We start from the raw sequence: 20191 nt of genomic DNA, 5'->3' as shown, positions 1-20191 counted from the left end.
CAATGAGTTTCACTACAGATACAGTGGGGCAAAAAAATATTTAGTCAGCCACCAATTGTGCAAGTTCTCCCACTTAAAAAGATGAGAGGCCTGTAATTGTCATCATAGGTACACTTCAACTATGAGAGACAAAATTAGAAAAGAAAATCCAGAAAATCACTGTCTGATTTTTAAAGAATTTATTTGCAAATTATGGTGGAAAATAAGTATTGGGTCACCAAAAAAAAGCAAGATTTCTGGCTCTCACAGACCTGTAACTTCTTCTTTAAGAGGCTCCTCTGTCCTCCACTCGTTACCTGTATTAATGGCACGTGTTTGAACTCGTTATCAGTATAAAAGACACCTGTCCACGACCTCAAACACTCCAAACTCCACTATGGCCAAGACCAAAGAGCTGTCAAAGGACACCAGAAACAAAATTGTAGACTTGCACCAGGCTGGGAAGACTCAATCTGCAATAGGTAAGCAGCTTGGTGTGAAAAAATCAGTGGATCAATGAAAGACATACAAGACCACTGATAATCTTCCTCGATCTGGGGCTCCACGCAAGATCTCACCCCGTGGGGTCAAAATGATCACAAGAACGGTGAGCAAAAATTCAAAAACCACACGGGGGGGACCTAGTGAATGACCTGCAGAGAGCTGGGACCAAAGTAACAAAGGCTACCATCAGTAACACATTACGCCGCCAGGGACTCAAATCCTGCAGTGCCAGACGTGTCCCCCTGCTTAAGCCAGTACATGTCCGGGCCCGTCTGACATTTGCTAGAGAGCATTTACATTACATTTTACATTTAGTCATTTAGCAGACGCTCTTATCCAGAGCGACTTACAGTAAGTACAGGGACATTCTCCCGAGGCAAGTAGGGTGAAGTGCCTTGCCCAAGGACACAACGTCAGTTGGCATGACCGGGAATCGAACTGGCAACCTTCGGATTACTAGTCCGACTCCCTCACCGCTCAGCCACCTGACTCCCCTAGAGAGCATTTGGATGATCCAGAAGAGGATTGGGAGAATGTCATATGGTCAGATGAAACCAAAATATAACTTTTTGGTACAAACTCAACTCGTTGTGTTTGGAGGAGAAAGAATGCTGAGTTGCATCCAAAGAACACCATACCTACTGTGAAGCATGGGGGTGTAAACTTAATGCTTTGGGGCTGTTTTTCTGCGAAGGGACCAGGACGACTGATCCGTGTAAAGGAAAGAATGAATGGGGTCATGTATCGTGAGATTCAGTGAAAACCTCCTTCCATCAGCAAGGGCATTGAAGATAAAACGTGGCTGGGTCTTTCAGCATGACAATGATCCCAAACAGACCGCCCGGGCAACGAAGGAGTGGCTTCGTAAGAAGCATTTCAAGGTCCTGGAGTGGCGTAGCCAGTCTCCAGATCTCAACCCCATAGAAAATCTTTGGAGGGAGTTGAAAATCCGTGTTGCCCAGCGACGCCCACAAAACATCACTGCTCTTGAGAAGATCTGCATGGAGGAATGGGCCAAACTACCAGCAACAGTGTGTAAAAACTAGTGGTGGGCCGTTATCGGCGTTAACGCGCGTTAACGCGCTGCAACTCCTATCGACGATAAAAAAAATATCGCCGTTGGGTTGGGAGCTGGGTCTATACTATGCAAGCTATGATGACTTTCACCTTGATATTTTAGCGCGGATGTATACCTAGCCGAATTGCACTGTAGGGGGCAAGAACGAGTCTTCGAACCTGTGTGTATGCATGCCTTGTGTATAAAATTATCACATCAGACGTGACGTGCTAACATGGATGCAGCTATGAAGCCTGGTTTGCTTCAGGGAAAATGCATTTTTAAGAAGCTTCCCAATGGAAACCTTGACAAGACTAAGGTTGTTTGCACCTTGTGCTATGGGGAATTAGTTTACTGTAGGAGTTCTTCCAGTCTCAAATACCACCTAAACGCAAAGCATCCCTTAGCTAATGCGGAAGATGCCGTGCCAAGCACTGATGTAGCGCAGGGGAAGAGTCGTCGTCAAACTGCGATGTTTGAGTGCAACCGTGGCAAGCCCATCAGCACAGCTCTAATCAGCCAAGCTAACTAATCTAATAAACAGTTAATAAACACAAATACATCTTATTGAACATTATTTATTTTCATCACCAATTATCATAGTAGAACAGCTTTCTCAAGCAGTTTGTGATGCGTTTTGGAAACAGGAGATGAGCTCCTGGTCTAATGCGCCACCTGGCTTGAGAAACCCGTTCTCAAAGACTTACTTTTAGTCATTATTTGGGTAGCACACATATTCTGAATGCCTTCGGCGGAATTCAAATGAGCCATTTTAATCTAGATTAATATAGATTAACGCCAAGATTACAGTGAGATTAATCTAGATTTAAAAAAAATATCTATGCCCACCACTAGTAAATGTGATTTTCTGGATTTTTGTTTCTCAATTTGTTGAAGTAGTTGAAGTGTACCTATGATGAAAATTACAGGCCTCTCTCATCTTTTTAAGTGGGAGAACTTGCACAATTGGTGGCTGACTAAATACTTTTTCACCCCACTGTATATGGAGCTCTGCTGTGTGTCCAATGTTGCTTTTATGTTTAACTGTTCACTGGTTGGACACGAGCTGTACACCACACAGTGCTATGCTTCAAGCAAAGAACTTTCCATGGTTCACACACCAGCGATACCATTTCGGCTGCAATGAAGGAGATGCTTGACCAGTTTCATATTCCTTTGAATAAAGTGCATGTCATACTCGGGGACAATGCAAGTAACGTGAAAAAGGCCATGGATAACATGGGGGTGCGAAGCTTAGGCTGCTTTGCTCACACATTGCAGCTTGTAGTCAACGAGGGACTACTGTCACCACGGAGCGTGAGTGATGCCATTGCAATCGGTAGACACATTGTGGGAGATTTTAAACATTCCCCACTTGCATATTCACAGCTGCAAGATATCCAGCTCCAGATGCAAATGCAACCTAAACGCCTGCAACAAGACATCAAAACAAGGTGGAATAGTACCTACTTCATGATACAGAGTCTTCTGGAACAGAAGCGAGTCCTCTGTGCTTACATTGCTGACCATGACCTGCCCAGTACACTGACCGCTAACCAGTGGGCTTTGCTAGAAAAAACAAGCATTATTCTAGAACCATTTGAAGAGCTAACAAGGAAAGTCAGCTCATCGACTGCCTCCACCGCTGACGTCATTCCAGCTGTCACCGTCCTCTAACGCATCCTGGCTAAAGAAGGCGATTCAGATACTGGAATCAAAACAATGAAAAAAAAACTGCCTCAAGCTGTCAACAAATGCTTCGACACTGTGGAAGATGAACCCCTTTATGCACTTGCCACCCTGCTGGACCCGAGATATAAAGACAGGTAAGATTTTAAACTAATTACATTAGGTCTATATTATAGATTGTTTTACTCTCCACAGTAACACTACTACTGTAATTGATGAGATGCCATGCTGTACATTTTTTAAACATGTAGAACATAAATTATATAAGGCCTACATTCTTTATATAGTTTATACAAATGAACATTTGTATATTACTTTAATCAGCCTCAAGTTTTAGTGTCATCAAGCCTAACCCATGTTTGATTTCTGTTTCAGATACTTTACAAGTGCACAATCTGCAAAGCGTGCAAAATATGCACTGACAGGGGAACTAGAGGAAGACTTGAGGAGCAGCACAGCTGGAGCATCAGAGGCTGCAGAGCCACAAGAAAAGGCCCCTCGGGTGGAAGCAGCAGCAGCAGCACCAAGTAAGAGCAGCTTTATGCAAGAGTTTGACCATATCGTGGAGGAGTGTGAAGATCCCTGTGCAGCAAGCAGCTCGAGCCCTGCAGTCCAACTGCATGGATATCTTGCAGAGAAAGCCATCGCTGCCTCAGAAAACCCATACCAGTACTGGGGACTCAACAAATACCGATTACCATGTCTTGCTGCCACTGCCACAAAATACCTCTGTGCTCCCTGCACTAGTGTAGAAAGCGAGAGAGTGTTTAGCACAGTTTCCAACATTGTGGATGAAAAGAGAAATAGACTTACAGCAGAGAGAGCAGAAATGCTTGTCTTCATGAGAAAGAATTTGCCATTGCTGATTAAGTGAGCAATCACAGGTCATGAGTGGTGTGACATTGCACTACATGTTTACAATGTTTGGTTATTATTTGTATGTGTGACCAAGTTGTTGTTTGACCAACTTTTTAATAGTTTATTCTCAAGTTCAGCTGCTATGTTTTATTTTGAATTCCTGTTTGCAGGACTTTCCACTTAATATATTTGTTACATTTTTACAATGTTGGTTACTGATTTAATATTGTATGTTCAACCATTACACTGTTTTGTTTCTGAGGCTACATTTTATTTCTTTTAATTTAAGAAGTTGGATTACATTCTGTTTTAGATTTGAATGCACAATTATTTTTTATAACAAATAAATAAGAATTCAATACATTACATTTGTTATTTTGTCTTAGTTAGGAAAGTAATGTTTAGTTAGGAAATTCTGGTGCCTTTAGTCTCTTCCACATGGTGGAAGGAAGGTATAAGGTGGGAGGTATACAGTTTATTATTAATTCAACAACGGTATCGGATCGTAACGGGTATCGACAGATACACAAAGCCCTGGCATCGGTATCGGGACTGAAAAAGCCGGATTGGTGCATCCCTAGTATACAGTATATTATTAATTCAACAACGGTATCGGATCGGTATCGGGTATCGACAGATACACAAAGCCCTGGCATCGGTATCGGGACATCCCTAAATTGAATGTAAATGTGTACACAACAATTTGATCCAATCAAGTAGGTCTACTTTCATCGGACGAGGCATTCCAGGAGCGCTGACATTTGACGGCCTCAGACAGCATGAGTCAGCCACTGGGCCAAATGAAAGGCTCTTGTCTTGATTTGCAATGCAGCTAAGGGAGGTTCTAGACCATGGGGGGCCAAGCTGGGGCCAGTTGTACTGTGAGAAAGGCCATATATCTTTCTTCCCAGCATTGCAGGCCTTTACAGGCAAGAGCAATGGAGCCCCAGAAATGTTTCATAGGAGTGGCAAAATAAACGAAGCAGAAAAGTGCAACACCCTTCCACTACCATAATCTCTAAATCACTCTCCTGAGTCTCATCTGTGTTGTATGTCTGCAAACTGCTATAGTATGGGTCTACCCAAAAGTTACAAAAGAGATGTGGAGCACTTCCTATCTAGATACAATATTAAATCCATCTACTGTTGTTTTTTTCTCTATTCTGATAGGCTGAATATGCTATTATTTCCCCTTTAATGACAATTTTAAGTGTTTCCCAAAGTAATGATAGAGAAACTGAGTCTGTCCTATTAGTTTCCAAAAACCTACTGATGGCTATAGAGATTAAATTGCAGAACATCTCATCTGATAATAATGTAGTATTAAAGCGCCATTGAGGATTACTAGTGTAGATGTGATCAAAAGAGAGATCCATAAGTATGGGAGCATGGTCTGATTCTACGATGGCGCTGTAGTCAGCCGTATTCCAAGGAGCTCATCAGTTTATCAATAAAAAAGTAATCAATTCTTGAGTATGAGTGATGGGCGTTAGAAAAAAAAAAAATCTCAAAATGTACTGGCCATTTTCGAGAGAGTATGTACTTTAGGGTTGGATCTGTTATAAGTTTGGGTTCATGACACAGTTAAAGTTTCCCCCCTAAAAAAAAAAAAAAGATGATTTACATCTGGCAAGTTACCAACAAGTTGTTGGATAAACCCCACATATAAAATGTGTTGTAATTCCTACACCGTTCACCTGATTTGGATGTAAATACCCTGAAATTAAAGCTGAAAGTCTGCACTTAAAGCACATCTTGATTGTTTCATTTCAAATCCATTGTGGTGGTATACAGAGCCAAAATGCTGAAAATTGTGTCAATGTCCAAATACTTATGGACCTAACTGTATGTTATACAAACACGGAATTTACTGTGGCAGGGAGGTGCAAAACACTAAACATATACAGATCTTAAATTAAGTAAAAGTACAAAAGTTTAACTATTTCTAAGAACTAAACAATCTAAGAATACAACAATTTAAATATAAAATAAAATATATATAAAAATAAGAATAATGAGCAGCGTGAATGGTCAACATAGTGCAATCGGATACTGAGATAAAGTGGCTTATGCATACTGAATTGCCATTAGATGGACTTAAAATAGTTAAATAAGTGAATGAATGTCAATGGGAGTCCTTGGCCTTTTTGAAGAGGCCAGTAGCAGATGGAAAGAAACTGTTCTTATGGCGTGAGGTTTTGGTCCTGATGGACCGCAGCCTTCTGCCAGTGGGGAGTAGCTGGAACAGGGAGTGACCAGGGTGGGAGGGGTCGGCCACAATCTTCCTCGCACGCATCAGGGTCCTCGAGGTGTGCAGGTCCTCGAGGGTAGGCAGATTGCAGCAATCACCTTCTCAGCAGTGCGGATGATACGCTGCCATCTGCTCTTGTCCTTGGCAGTGGCAGCAGCGTACCAGACGGTGATGGAAGAGGTGAGGATGGACTCAATGATGGCTGTGTAGAAGTGCACCATCATTGTCTTTGGCAGGTTGAATTTCTTCAGCTGCCGTAGGAAGTACATCCTCTGTTGTGCTTTTTTGGTGAGGGAGCTAATGTTCAGTTCCCACTTGAGGTCCTGGGAGAGGATGGTGCCCAGAAAGCGGAAGGACTCCACAGTGTTGACTGGGGAGTCGCACAGGGTGATGGGGGTGAGTGGGGCTGTATTCTTCCTGAAGTCCACAACCATCTCCACTGTCTTAAGAGCATTGAGCTCCAAGTTGTTCTGGCTACACCAGGTCACCAGGTTGTCAGCTTCCCACCTATAGTCAGACTCATCCCCGTCAGAGATGAGCCCAATGAGGGTGGTGTCGTCCGCAAACTTCAGAAGTTTGACAGACGGATGACTGGAGGTGCAGCTGTTGGTGTACAGGGAGAAGAGCAGAGGGGAAAGGACGCAGCCCTGAGGAGATCCGGTGCTGATGGACCGGGAGTCAGAGACTTGTGTTCCCAGCTTAACGCACTGCTTCCTGTCAGACAGGAAGTCTGTGATCCACCTGCAGGTGGAGTCGGGCACGTTCAGCTGGGAGAGTTTGTCTTGAAGCAGGGCAGGGATGATGGTGTTTAAGGCAGAGCTGAAGTCCACAAACAGGATCCTGGCATAGGATGCTGGGGAGTCCAGGTGCTGTAGGGTGAAGTGGAGGGCCATGTTAACGGCGTCATCCACAGATCTGTTGGCTCTGTAGGCAAACTGCAGTGGGTCCAGGAAAGGGTCTGTGATGGCTTTGAGGTGTGCCAGCACAAGGCGCTCAAAAGACTTCATTACCACAGAAGTCAGGGCGACGGGTCTGTAGTCATTGAGTCCTGTTGGCCTTGGCTTTTTGGGCACAGGGATGATGGTGGAGGACTTGAGACAGGCTGGCACATGGCATGTCTCCAGGGAGGTGTTAAAGATGTAGGTGAACACCGGAGATAGATGGTCAGCGCAGTGCTTGAGGGTGGCAGGAGAGACAGAGTCTGGCCCAGCTGCTTTGCGGGGGTTCTGCCTCTTGAAAAGTCTGTTAACTTCACCCTCCTGAATGGAGAGAGTCGTCACTGTAGAGGGGGTGAGGGAGGAGGCCCCGTGGGTGGGAAGGGGTAGATCAGGACAGTCCAATTGTCTTTCAAATCTACAGTAGAACTCATTCAGGTCGTTCGCCAGGCGGGAGTCGTTAGTGGAGTGGGGGGCTCTGGGCTTGTAGTTGGTGATCTGCCTGAGCCCTCTCCAGACAGAAGCAGAGTCGTTAGCAGAGAACTGACGCTTCAGTCTCTCTGAGTACAGTCGTTTAGCCTCTCTCACCGCCTTGCTAAACCTGTTCTTCGACTCCTTGAATCTGTCTCTATCCCCACTCCGAAATGCTTCCTCCTTCTCTGACCTCAACCTTCTGAGCTCTGCTGAGAACCAGGGCTTGTCGTTGTTGAAGTTCACCCTGGTGCGTGTTGGAATACAGAAGTTGATGTATGATGTCACAGCCTCTGTGAGTTCATCCAGACTATTAGATGGCATAATGCCACAAATATGTCTCATAACTTATAGCTGGGCCTTCCTGGTTCTTTATGAAAGCACACACATATTCTTCTCCCCCACTCAGCCTGTAATTATCCAGATCTTCATATTTTGGGTATTATTTCATCTACCATTGTCTATGCCTAGATAGTAATGTCAACAGTCAATAATCAGTCAACAGCTTTGCATCTGGTTTCCAATAATATAGCTTATACTAATATGGTTTCCAATAATATAGCATGTACTAGAAAAGTGATTACAAGTTTCATTAAATCCATAATCATTACCTATCTTCATAATTACAACAGTATGATGTTTTTTTTAACAACATTCCCCCCTGTGGGACTTACAAAGTCCCATCACAACCCATACTGGAAACACTAATAAGCGCAGCTAGTTCAGGCAGGGCAATCGGGCAGCGCGTGTCAGTCATCAGGGACGTAAGGCGTCTTACTCCACCTTCCTTTCCTCCGCCCACTACCACACCCAGGTTAGCAGCGCATATCCATTGGGCCACGGCCGATAAGGCGTCTTTAAAAGACGCGCGGATACGCACACACTCACCCCGGTTGTTGTATGATCAGTGCTGCTGCCACCTTCCACCATCCCCTTCTCCCCCATGCTGTCTGTATGTTCTTTCCACTTGGGGGATTATATCTCTATTGCTCCCTGCCTCATATGTCAAGTATGGATGTGTTGCATCGAGGAGGCAGGGAGCGCTTCCCTTAGATCATCCACTCCGCCAAAGTTAAATCTACATGTCCATGTCATGTAACAATAAATGCTCAAATATAATACGTGATTGTCTTGACTGAACTGTAATTATTCAACAGAAACAATACTGGACGAACATAAGTTCTGATACAAAAATACAGAACAGGGAATTATTAATTTCAATCTTATATATATACATCTCATCATGTGCGAATCTAAACTGTGGTGGCCTGGTGGACTATCCTACTTTCCAAAACTCGATTAAGCTATCAGCTTATTGCAAGACATAGCGGAGTGTTAAGTAAAACGGTTTAGGGTAACTAGAAACTCCCCGTAGCCACAGTGACACACATAGCGCGAGTCATCAGGGTAAACTATACTCATAATGGGACATGAACACCTGTTCCTATCAATACCTAAGTATATAAGACAAACCGAGTCATCGCTAGCTGTGATACTGTACTTTCCTGCTCCTCCACCATCCACACTGAGAAGCTTAGCACTGAAATCCTAATATTTGTATTAAAATTGGTCCGTTTCATTAGCATAAGTGTTTGTTACTTTTCATTATGACTGCAAATATCTCTCAGACAAGGACTGTTGGTCATATTATGGGCTTGTGAGCAACTGGGTCATGCATCATTGCTGCACCCTGCAGAAGTAAGTTGCAGTTAACGATAACACCTCTACCCATCCCACATAACCCTGCATCCCTGTGCTGAGGGCCTAAACTTTAAGGGCATCTCTGAACAGTATACAAGACAAACAAAATGAACAATGACATCAATACATAAATGCTGCAATGACAGCAAAACAAAACAAATACAATATGGTGAACAGGAACATGGAGATGGCATACATTCGAATTTGAATGAATTGAGACAGTGAGGTAGCGCTCCATGCAATACATAATAACGCTGTTACTGTGAAACTTTGTGACTAATACTAAATGGTGATGGAGAACGAGTACAACTACTTTTAGGTTTAATAATCTTGTAATGGCGGGCCCAGTGGGTACATGCCTTGATAGTTTCCCCAACGCCGCTGCAAGCCATCCATTGTCATCTTCAGCCTCTCATTCTCGCGAGTCAGCACCTGGTTCTGGTGCTGAAGTGCCATCACCTCATCTCTGACGCTCTTTTTCCTTGTAACGACGCCTCCGCCGTTGAAGTGCTCGTCCTCTCCTTCATGCAGTATTGAAACGTTGTGATATCTTCTTGGACACTTGTCTCTGGAGGCTCTTAAACTTAGCCAGCGACACGTCTCCAATCCGCTGTGTGGTCTCAGCGGTCTAGGGTCCGGTGAGCAGCTCGTCGTGTCTTCATCCATGTCTCCGTCTGGGATTCTCCTCCCGTTGGATCCTCTGCTTCAACTTCCATGGTCTGGACTCCTGATCGTTGGATCATAGCCTGGTGGTTCCGGGGTCATCAAGCCGCTGGATCCGGTGTGATGGTCCTGGTGAACTGAAAGGTGGTGGCCACACCGGGGCTTGGACCAGTAGGGCTGGTGGAGATGGGTCTTTGCCGTTGGTCTGGGTTGTTGGTCATTCAGCCGGTTGGGATCGTCTTCCATGTTCATCTTCATGTAGACCCAATCTCCAGGTGCAACCATCTGCAGGTTCTCTGGAATCTCTGCCTCCCTTTCCTTGGTGACACCTTTCACCTGTTGAACACACTACCTTACGTATCTGTGTTAAGAGCAGTAGGTAGCTATGCAGCTCCCTTTCAACTTGTTTGTGGGGAGGACCCTCGATGGGTCCTTCTAAATTAGGTACTGGAAGGGGCCTTCCAGTAGCCATGTCATGCGGTGACAAAAATGTTTGGCGGTTAGTACTCGAAACTTGGAAAGACCTCCCTGCACAGGAATTTTGCTACTGATCGGGAATCTGGACCTGCAGTTGGCACTGCCTCTACCCATCTACTGAACTGACAGATCACTACCAAGATGTCTCTCAGTCTTCTTATAAGTTGCATCTTGTCTACATAGTCTATCATCAGATGCCTAAATGGTCCGTCTGCTGTGGGAATGTGTGAAATGGGAGCAGAAAACTTTTCCTAACATTATAATGTGCACATACTTTGCATTTGCGTAACACTCTATCAACTGTGACTGCTACATATGATGACCCCCGTACGACTTGAAAGCAACCTATAATCACCCCCCTGGCACAATGGTGACAACCATGACCATCCCTAATAGCAAATACATCAGTTACATGAACACAGGTGTGTGGTAGTTGCTGGGTTCACCGTGCCACACCTTTGAATGGTTAGTTCTGGAGCTGACAGTATGATCTCGTAATCAGTTCTTCTGGCTTGTGTTAAAACAAAATGTGGGCTTGTGAGTAAGGCATATAGTTGATGGGATGTGTAGAAAGTTACTGGGTGTCCGATTGTCAGTGATGTGCTTGTTTGAAACCAAAAACAGCGGCTGCCAGTCCCTGATAGCAGGGTGGCAGTCCTGTCTCTACATTATCTAGTTATGTACTGTAATAGGCTATCGGTTGTTTCCCCATGGGCGTGTCTTTCAACAATACAACAGTAGCATATCCAGATCGTTCCGCAACATATAGATGAAATGGTTTTGAGTAATCGGGATTGCCAAGGGCGGAGCGGATTGCATGTCACTTGAGAGCCAAAAAAGCTCCCTCTGCCTCTTCGGTCCACTGCAATATAGCAGCATTACTTGCCTGCCCTGCAGCCCTACTAAGGGCTCGCAAAGGTGCTGATTCGAAATGTCCTTGTTGTCCACATCCCCAGCATGCCATTGGTTGCTGATTGTCAGTCGGATTGGGGTTGGAATGTGTTTGTCTATCTTGCTGTGGGGGTAGGCCTCGTCCTCCTCCCCCACGGGGTTTCCCACCACGTTGCGAAGGTCCTCCCCTTCCCTTCCAGGGTTGATCTGAGAGCCAATGTGCACATGGATTGGTGTCAGGGTGAGAGTTGGGGGGATGACTGGTGCTGCCTGCACTGGACCTTGTGGAGCAGGAGATTGGGGTGATGGCTGGAGCATCACTGGGGCCTGATGTGTCGGGTTCTCGGGAACCTGGGCCTGTGCTGTTATAACTGGGGCTTGCGTCTTTGCTTTGTCTTTCTTTTGCTTACACAGCTCTCCCAGCAGTAATTGTGTTAGCTTGTTGACAAGTTGTTTGTTTAGTTCTTCCGCTCCCCGTTTTTCTTTTCTTCAGTTATCAACGTGGTGGACTATGGGCCTCGTACTAACGCTTTTGCGCCCACTTCAGGCGTATTTGTTTCGCAATAATTTCCCATAAAAATATGGGAGGGGATGCGTTGCGTTAAGAGCACCTAATGATGTATTCCGCGGTATGTACAAAAAACGCCTGTGAAAGCGCACCTCTATTTTGCGGTGAAAATTCTAAACCAGGATGCGCATATGCCTCCTGGTGAAATGGCAGCCATAACCCGAGCAAGACGAAAACATAGGCCAAATACTTTTTGCCACAAGGATAACACTTTTTGAGTTGAGTGAACACAAAATCATTACGCGTTACAGATAAAGCAGCCATGAAATATTACAGTTACTGGAAGAAATCAAAGATTACATAAAATCTCTGGCTCAGCGTTCACATTCCATTCCAGCAGTTGTTAAACTCCTCGCTACATTACAAATATTGGCATCAGGATAACTTCAGTCATCGCTGTTTCGACTTTGGTGGCTGATCCATGATAGAAAGAGAGAAGGAGGCCCATTCAATTGCGAGTTTAAATGCTCGCAATGTACGGTATAGTGACAAGGAAAGGCGCTGATTACCCAATGACCTGCATGTTTCGTAAATACGACGTAAACTGAAGTATCACAGCGTGCGCAATCTGTGGGTTGGCCATGGCGCTAATAACGCTACGTTTGCGAATGTACGTACATGAGGCCCTATGTGTTTTGTGCCATAATTAATCAAACAACTGAGAATATCCAAAGCTGAGAATAACAGTTGGGTGAGATCGAGTGCAGGGTCCTCCAAGTGGTATCAGTTTAGTAGACTCAATCATTGATAATAATGTTGGGCTTTTTTTCTGAAGCTGCGGTCGCTTATTTCTCTCTCATTGTTCTCTCTCATATATATTTATTATTTTTACACCCCTAAGGATTCGGGGTCGAAGAGCCCCTAAGTCGAAGAGCATACAAAAATACAGGGTGTTGATATTCACAGCCTGGAAACATACCCATCTGCAACCGACGCAAGCACACCCCACAATTTACCCAGAAATTGTACCCTCTGTAGTTTGTCTTGCGATAGTTGGCAACCCTGCTCACCACCCATGTAGACTACTCTAGTGAACCTTTTACTCAGGACCTCTCTTTTATTTCTTTATCTCTCTCTTCCTCTGTGTGTCTCTTTCTCTATCTCTCTCCAGGGCTCGGTGGCTTATGTTCCCCAGCAGGCCTGGATCCAGAACGCCACTCTGAAAGACAACATCATGTTTGGTCAAGAGAGGAAAGAGAGCTGGTACCAAAGGGTGATGGAGGCCTGCGCCCTCCTGCCAGACCTGGAGATTTTGCCTGCTGGAGACAGCACTGAGATTGGGGAGAAGGTACAACCTTCTTGCACAGTGTATAATTATTTTCTAATTTTTTTCTCCTGAAAAGTTGAATTTGCTGTACTTGTCAGTAGTCTGTCTCTTTGGCTGTTGCAGGCCGACAAATGTTTTTTATATATTTTTTACCGCTAGTTTGAAACCCTTTTCTCTCTCTCCCCCTGATCCCCGTAGGGAGTTAACCTATCAGGAGGCCAGAAACAGAGGGTGAGTCTGGCCAGGGCGGTCTACTGTGACTGCGCCATCTACCTGTTGGACGACCCACTGTCAGCGGTTGATGCACATGTTGGGAAGCACATCTTCGAGAAGGTCATTGGCCCACACGGAGTTCTCAAGGGCAGGGTAAGATCACCCCTAGGTTCAAAAGTCATGAATGAAGTGAACTGGTTAACAATGTTTGTTAATATAGTGTACTTGTGTATTCACATTACCAACATTTTGCCTTCGATACCAATACCAAGTTTAGTATTATAATACTCAATACCGAAATGATACTTGAAACTGAAACTATACTGATTCGATACCAAATAGATCACAGACAGTCCACAAAGGTTGATAAAAAAAAATTATTCAAAGTTTATGAACAGCCTTGTAAGTCAAGTTGCAAGTCTCAAACTTGTTTTTCAATTGCAATGCTATGTTTGCTAAATTTACAATAGATGTGTGTATTTTTTTATCGGCCGTTCTGTCTGACTATGGAGCCACCTTGACATGTAGCTAGCTCGTAGCCCTAATATGCTATTTTGCCAGGGACTGTTTTAAAAAGCACAAAAATGAGACCCCCAAATAACTGTAGCTTAATATTAGTGCTGTCAGTTAAACGCATTATGGCATTAACGCAAACCCATTTTAATGGCGTGAAAAAAATGTGCGCGAGATTAACGTTCTTTTTGGCCTAGCAAACTTTGTAGTTTACTTCACATGCTGTTGCAACGACTACTGACGTTAGAAAAACTACAACACCACACCGGATTTAGCTAGACCGGAAACAAAACAGGCACGCCGCACACACTCTACACGTTACATAAACATTACCTTATGTTGTGCAACTTAACTTTCAGAACTACAAGTGTCAACCTGAGAATCTTTATATAGGCCTAATTATCCATGCTGTATGTTTAGCATTATTGACACTCTGGCTGGGCTCTACTGCTGCCTTAAAAAATATAAAGCTGCTGTGTTTCTTCAACAATACTGTACCTATTTTGTTACAGGGCTCCAGACTAACTTGTTGCCTTGGTTGCCTTGCGTCGCCACAATTTCAAGGTCACCTTTTTATCACGCTCCATATACATTCATATATATTATGTAAATGATCTTAAACAAGAATAAGGTGTAGGTAAATATATTTTTTATTTGAAGCACAATCATACTGTATATATATATAAAAAAAAATCTTTTAAGTGCTTCACTGAGCTACCAAACTAAAACAATTTAAGCAAAATAAAACATTTCAAAATAGAAAGTGCTACTGTTTAAAAGTGCTTCCCTGAACTGAGACCTAACATTTCATGGCTCAAAGTCTTATAGCGGATCCCACCTTGCTGTCCCATGCCCTTCAGATGGCCAACACCTGTAATTTGGCCCTCTTGCCCTATGGCCTTGGTTAAATCATCTTGCCACACTCTCCCTAGCATCAAAATCCTAGCTCCATGGGTTAGCTCCATGACCCAGCTTCGTAACTCAGGGGTCCGCAATTCATTTTTACAAGGGGCCACATGAGAAACCTGAAATGTGTTGGAGGGCCTCATCAATTTGCTCACTATTCATTTTCTCCCATTGTAAAAAGCAGTAAAGTATATATTTTGATTAGCTGCTACTGGTTATCAGAAGAATAAGGATATTCTGTAGTGGTGATATTGGTGTAGGTCAAATAGGAAAGATTATAGAAGTAATAAACAGTATAAACAACAACAACAATGTTTCATTTTATTTGTAACCAGTTAATCTTCACCAACACTGAAAAGTTGTTTTGCAGTATGTTAAAGATGTGGAATTGATCAACTTTATACAAAAAGCAATAAGTTTTTTCAGTTCATTTTGTTCTGTGAGAGAAATCCAGTGGGCTTGAACAAGTGCATCGAAATCTGTCTGAATGTCTGAGGTGGATATGCGAAGGACAGCTGACAGGTAATGATCAGGGTCTGCAGTTCAACTAGCAAACCATCAGCCCGCGACCACTGAATCAGTCAAGTTCTTATTATGTCCGCGTTAGTTTTTTTTCTTCACAGCTTTCACTTTGACCTCAGTAAACAGATACTTAGAAGTCCATGTCTTGTTAAAAGTTAATCAGTGGCAATTTTTTTCATTTTCGAGTCTCCAGTCTTTCAGGACTACATATTTACTACCGCTCAAAACATTTATTTATTTTAAATTTTTATTTACCTCACGATTGAGACAGCCTGTGGCCGGTTATGGCCCGCGGGCCATACAATGCCCAGGTCTGCTAAACTGACTCTCTGGTGCTCAAGTCGTAATTTCAATCACACAGCACGGAGCTACAGGAATATCTGGACCACAGCCAATCAGAGGCAAAGACCCGCCCCATCTCTGTCTCTGATTGGTTTAGACCACGATATGATCCAACCATGAGTGTCAGTTCCATCTTAGGATAACAAACGCTTCGTTTGTGGAGAGACGGCGGATGCGAGGTTAGGTGCACCGGTGCGACCTAGGAAAACATTTAGTCGCACCCGTACACATTTTGGTCGCATAGTGCGACCAAATTGGTCGCACTCTAGAGCCCTGCTGTTACTATGCAAGTAAGTATATGCTTCTGTGCTTTTGTAATTACGCAATTCTTCGCCATCAACACCTTCAGAAAATAAAAAGTAATTAACAACGTCGACGTAGCTAACATTGGGCCATTGATTCATGTCATCTAGCCACTCCATCAGACGGGATAGATGAGGGACTGTTACGGTACTGTCGTCACGACTTGTTAGAACATCCATGGTGTGTATCCACCTCAGTTTTTTGTCCATTTGTGCTTCATCCATGGAGAAACACCGGCTTTTACAGCAAACAAGATAACAATCTACAAGCTATCAAACGTACACAAGCTTGTAACCGGAAAAGGACAACCGGCTTCCGGTTGAAACCCGCTATGAATCATGGGTAAATTCGCTAACCAGGAAAAGGGTGGATATAAACATCCTAAAGGAGATAGTAAATATATGCAGTGGAAACAATGTACATTAGAAATCTTACCCGAGTTCCAGTTTGGAACATCTAGAGGCAAGATGTGCGAACGAGAGTCTCCTGATAATCTGATCACATTTACCTTAATACTCCTCCTTTGATTCAATTTTCCGTCAAGTTTTTATAACGCTTTTCATCTTTTTTTTCTTTCTTTTGCTACTGGATCATGCCGTCTAATCAGAAGAACAAAGATTCAGAAACTAAAAAGTCTACGCTGAGTAGTAAGGTAGCTAGCATGGCAACTGCTGCTAGCACTGATGACCTTGCCACGATGTTGGCTAAAGAAATGGTAAAGCAACGCGAATATTTCAAAGAGGACATGGCCGAATTGATTGAATCGTCTCTGGCCCCTGTCCAGGCATTTATAGCGACTATTCACGAAACTATGGACACACTGGGAAAACGAGTAACTTCGGTGGAGATAACCACAGGCGACAATTTTTAAGCCCTGGATAAAGCTGAGAAAGCCATCACTGACCTACAAGCTATGAATGCTACGTTGGTTGACCGCATGGAGGATTTGGAGAACCGATCAAGGAGGGCGAATCTTCGCATTATAAATGTTCCAGAGGGTAGCGATCAGGGGCATAACCACGGGTAGGCCTGGGTAGGCACAGGCCTAACCAATTTGTTCTAAGGCCTACCCAAAAACGAAAATTATTAAGTAATTGTGTTTTATTTTATATGGGTCATTTTATTATAGGCTAATGTAGTCTATAAGTCGCTCTGGATAAGACTATAAGACTATAAGTCGCTCTGGATAAGAGCGTCTGCTAAATGACTAAATGTCTAACAAAAAAAATAAAATCCCACGATAAGTTGTTTTCCGACTATTTAGGCTACATTTGAATTTTTTCAACGTCACTTGGCGCTTAAATACTGTCTCAGACTCACCAGCTGAGGTAGGCTAGTTATAGCAATGGCAAACCAAATGTTGATAGCAAGGTTTTTCAAAAAAAGACGTCTGGAGGAAAATGAGTGTGTGCCAGAAAATAATATGGATCAATTTACCTAAAGCTTCCAGAATGAGACATTAGCAGGTGGCACCCGGACATAAACAACCGCAATCGCCATCACAACCGCCTCCATCTTGAGCCAAGAATGCTTGCTAACCCCACCGTCTACTTTTCTTGATACTGCGGGTGGGGGTGAACCTGCTCTAGGCCCACCGATGGATTTGTCTGCAGTTGATGAACCAACCTGTCAACCACAGCTAGCAAAGTTCCCTTCAAGTTTAATAAATGGCAAATCACGATGCTTCTCTTCAAGATGGTATGACCAGTTTGTGTGGATTGAGTATAGTAAAGCCAAAAATGAAATTTTTTGTAAATGTTGTAGGCACTTTCCTGGGGCAAATCCTGAATTCACATTTATACGAGATGGATTTTTTAAAACTGAAAACTGACAATAAATGCTTGCTGTAAACACGAGAATAGCACATTACATGCTAGTGCCCTTGCTAAATTTGATTCCTACATGACGACGCTTAGACCGAGAAGTTGCTGGACTGTGTTGAATCAAATGCATGGTGATGCAAACAAGGATTTTGTAGAAAGAAACCGTGCACATGTTAAAGTGGTAATAGATATTATTTTAACCTGATTTCGGATCACGCTGCCCCCTCCTCCCCCAGTTACTACGCACAAAATGTTAATAAATATATTTTTTAGACTGCTACACATGTTGTACATCATTGGAAAGCTACGATTCTTGTGCTTCCATTGAAATAAACCATTTCAAGATCAAGTCGCAACAGCAAGTACAGTCAAAGTCTTTGTCCGGTGACCAATATTTCAACAAAGCCAGAGGAAAAAGTTGTACTTACTTACCATTACTTCGGAATGGTCCAGGTATGCAAACAACCCATCAAAACCTAATCTGTTTACATTCCCAAAGGTCCAAAGTATCTAACCATGTCGAGTAGTTGTCCAACCAATTATATCCACACATAGCCACAATCTTGTTGCTTCATTCTTCCTTCGCCAATTCTTTTTATTTCAGTCTCTCACACACTATCGCTCATAGGAGGAGATGTGGTTTGAGTACTTACGAGTGGATGGTCTTAAAATGGCCGCTGCAGTCCGCCCTTTCGATTGACACCTTGTTTGACACAATAGGAGCTTCCATGCCCCATTGACAGCCGTCTAAAGCCAACTAGGTCTGTGCGTCCTGCCCCCTCCCTGACCCCCCCCCCCCAAACTGGCTTTGAAGGGCTCTGAAATTAGCTCATTAGCCTTGTAGCTGAGAGCTAGCTGTAAATGCTAATACCTCAGATGCTATGTATCTGTGGAGCCTTCAAAATAAAAGTCTATTGTGCAATATGGTTGACAGAATCAGTGTTCTTTGTGCGCCAGTCCTGGGAATCAGATGAAGCACTCCAATGTGTTCATTCAGGGCCGGCCCAAGGCATAAGTGAACTAAGCGGCTGCTTAGGGCCCCCGTGGCCTCCAGAGGGCCCCCAAGAGCACATGAAATTACAGTTTAATGTACCGTTTTTCTTTGATTAAACGCTGCCCTCGATTTAAACGCTGCACCAAATTACGGTAGGAGCAGCATGTCCTGAAATACCTAGTACTGTAGCAGCATGTCATTTTAATGAACATTCTCTTGTGTTGCACTAGGGGCCCACTAGTGCACTGCTAGCTAAATATGTTTCAAATATCACATCAACATACCTTACTTAGCAAATGACTCAGCTAACAGCTAGTCTCTAGCTAGCTGTTAGTCGGCATTAGAAGGGAAGCTTACAAAAAAATAGCCAGAAAACGAATTGCAGTCTAGCCTATTGCTAACGCCTGTCTAGATTATCTATTGAAAGAACTGGAGAGAAGCAGGTGCTCTTGTGTTAGCAAGCTAAACTAGTTTACATGGTTACAGTACAGTAGTTAGTCTAGGTGTTTTCGCTATCTAACTGTTCTTGCATTCCTTGCAAATCAGCGTTAATAGAAAAGCAGATTCGATAGAGCTAGCTAGTCTAACTAACATTAACATTTGCTCTTTGCTTAATCGGTGATTTAGAAGACCGTACTGTTCAAACTATCTAAGAACATTTAATGTAGCGAACTAACACGTTAGCATGCTAGCGCAGCTAGCCTAAAATACTGTATTTCTTCGATTAAACGTTGCCCTCAAATAAACGCCGCCCTCAAATAAACGCCGCACCAAAAATGAACAATGTGTAATACATCTAAGTTTAATCGAAGAAATACGGCAATTGGCGACGCCGAGGGACCCCCAAATCAATTCTGCTTAAGGCCCCAAAAAGGCTTGGGCCGGCCCTGTGTTCATGCTTCAGTTTTTGTGTTTCAGTAATACTAATGAGGGATTTAGCTATTATATATGATAGTTCTAAGTACCACCTTTCATTAGAGATAACAATTATGTATTTTACCTTGGTTACAAAGGGTCATTCTGGAGTCTCCAAAAGGCCCTTTTAGAAAACGCCTGGATGTACTCTTATAAAAACGTGTCAAATATGAATATATTGTGGTATTATGTTTGACTTTTGATTTGAATTGGGTTAGGCTTCAAGCTGTGGTCCAATTCTGTCTTCCAGCTAATACATACCACCTCTAGGCCTCTTCAGGCCTCTGTTTTCAAAACAAAATATAGGCGGAAATAGAAACTTTCACTTTCTTTGTGTTCAAGCTTCTAT

At 43.4% G+C, this 20191-nt stretch overlaps 1 protein-coding gene across 3 annotated transcripts in view; it reads left to right on the top strand.

The window, feature by feature from the left end:
• abcc1 (ATP binding cassette subfamily C member 1 (ABCC1 blood group)) overlaps positions 1-20191 on the top strand; it is a 105048-nt gene that overhangs the window by 36803 nt on the left and 48054 nt on the right. For all 3 annotated transcript variants that reach the window (XM_067233037.1, XM_067233036.1, XM_067233035.1), the window contains exons 17-18: positions 13156-13332; positions 13510-13677. In XM_067233037.1, the coding sequence (XP_067089138.1) occupies positions 13156-13332; positions 13510-13677 (345 nt within the window). The remainder of the gene's footprint in view (positions 1-13155; positions 13333-13509; positions 13678-20191) is intronic.

The sequence above is a fragment of the Osmerus mordax genome, chromosome 3, assembly GCF_038355195.1.
Source record: "Osmerus mordax isolate fOsmMor3 chromosome 3, fOsmMor3.pri, whole genome shotgun sequence".
NCBI lineage: Eukaryota > Metazoa > Chordata > Actinopteri > Osmeriformes > Osmeridae > Osmerus > Osmerus mordax.
Note: the sequence above shows the minus strand (reverse complement) of the source record. Positions and strands in the feature narration are given on the sequence as shown.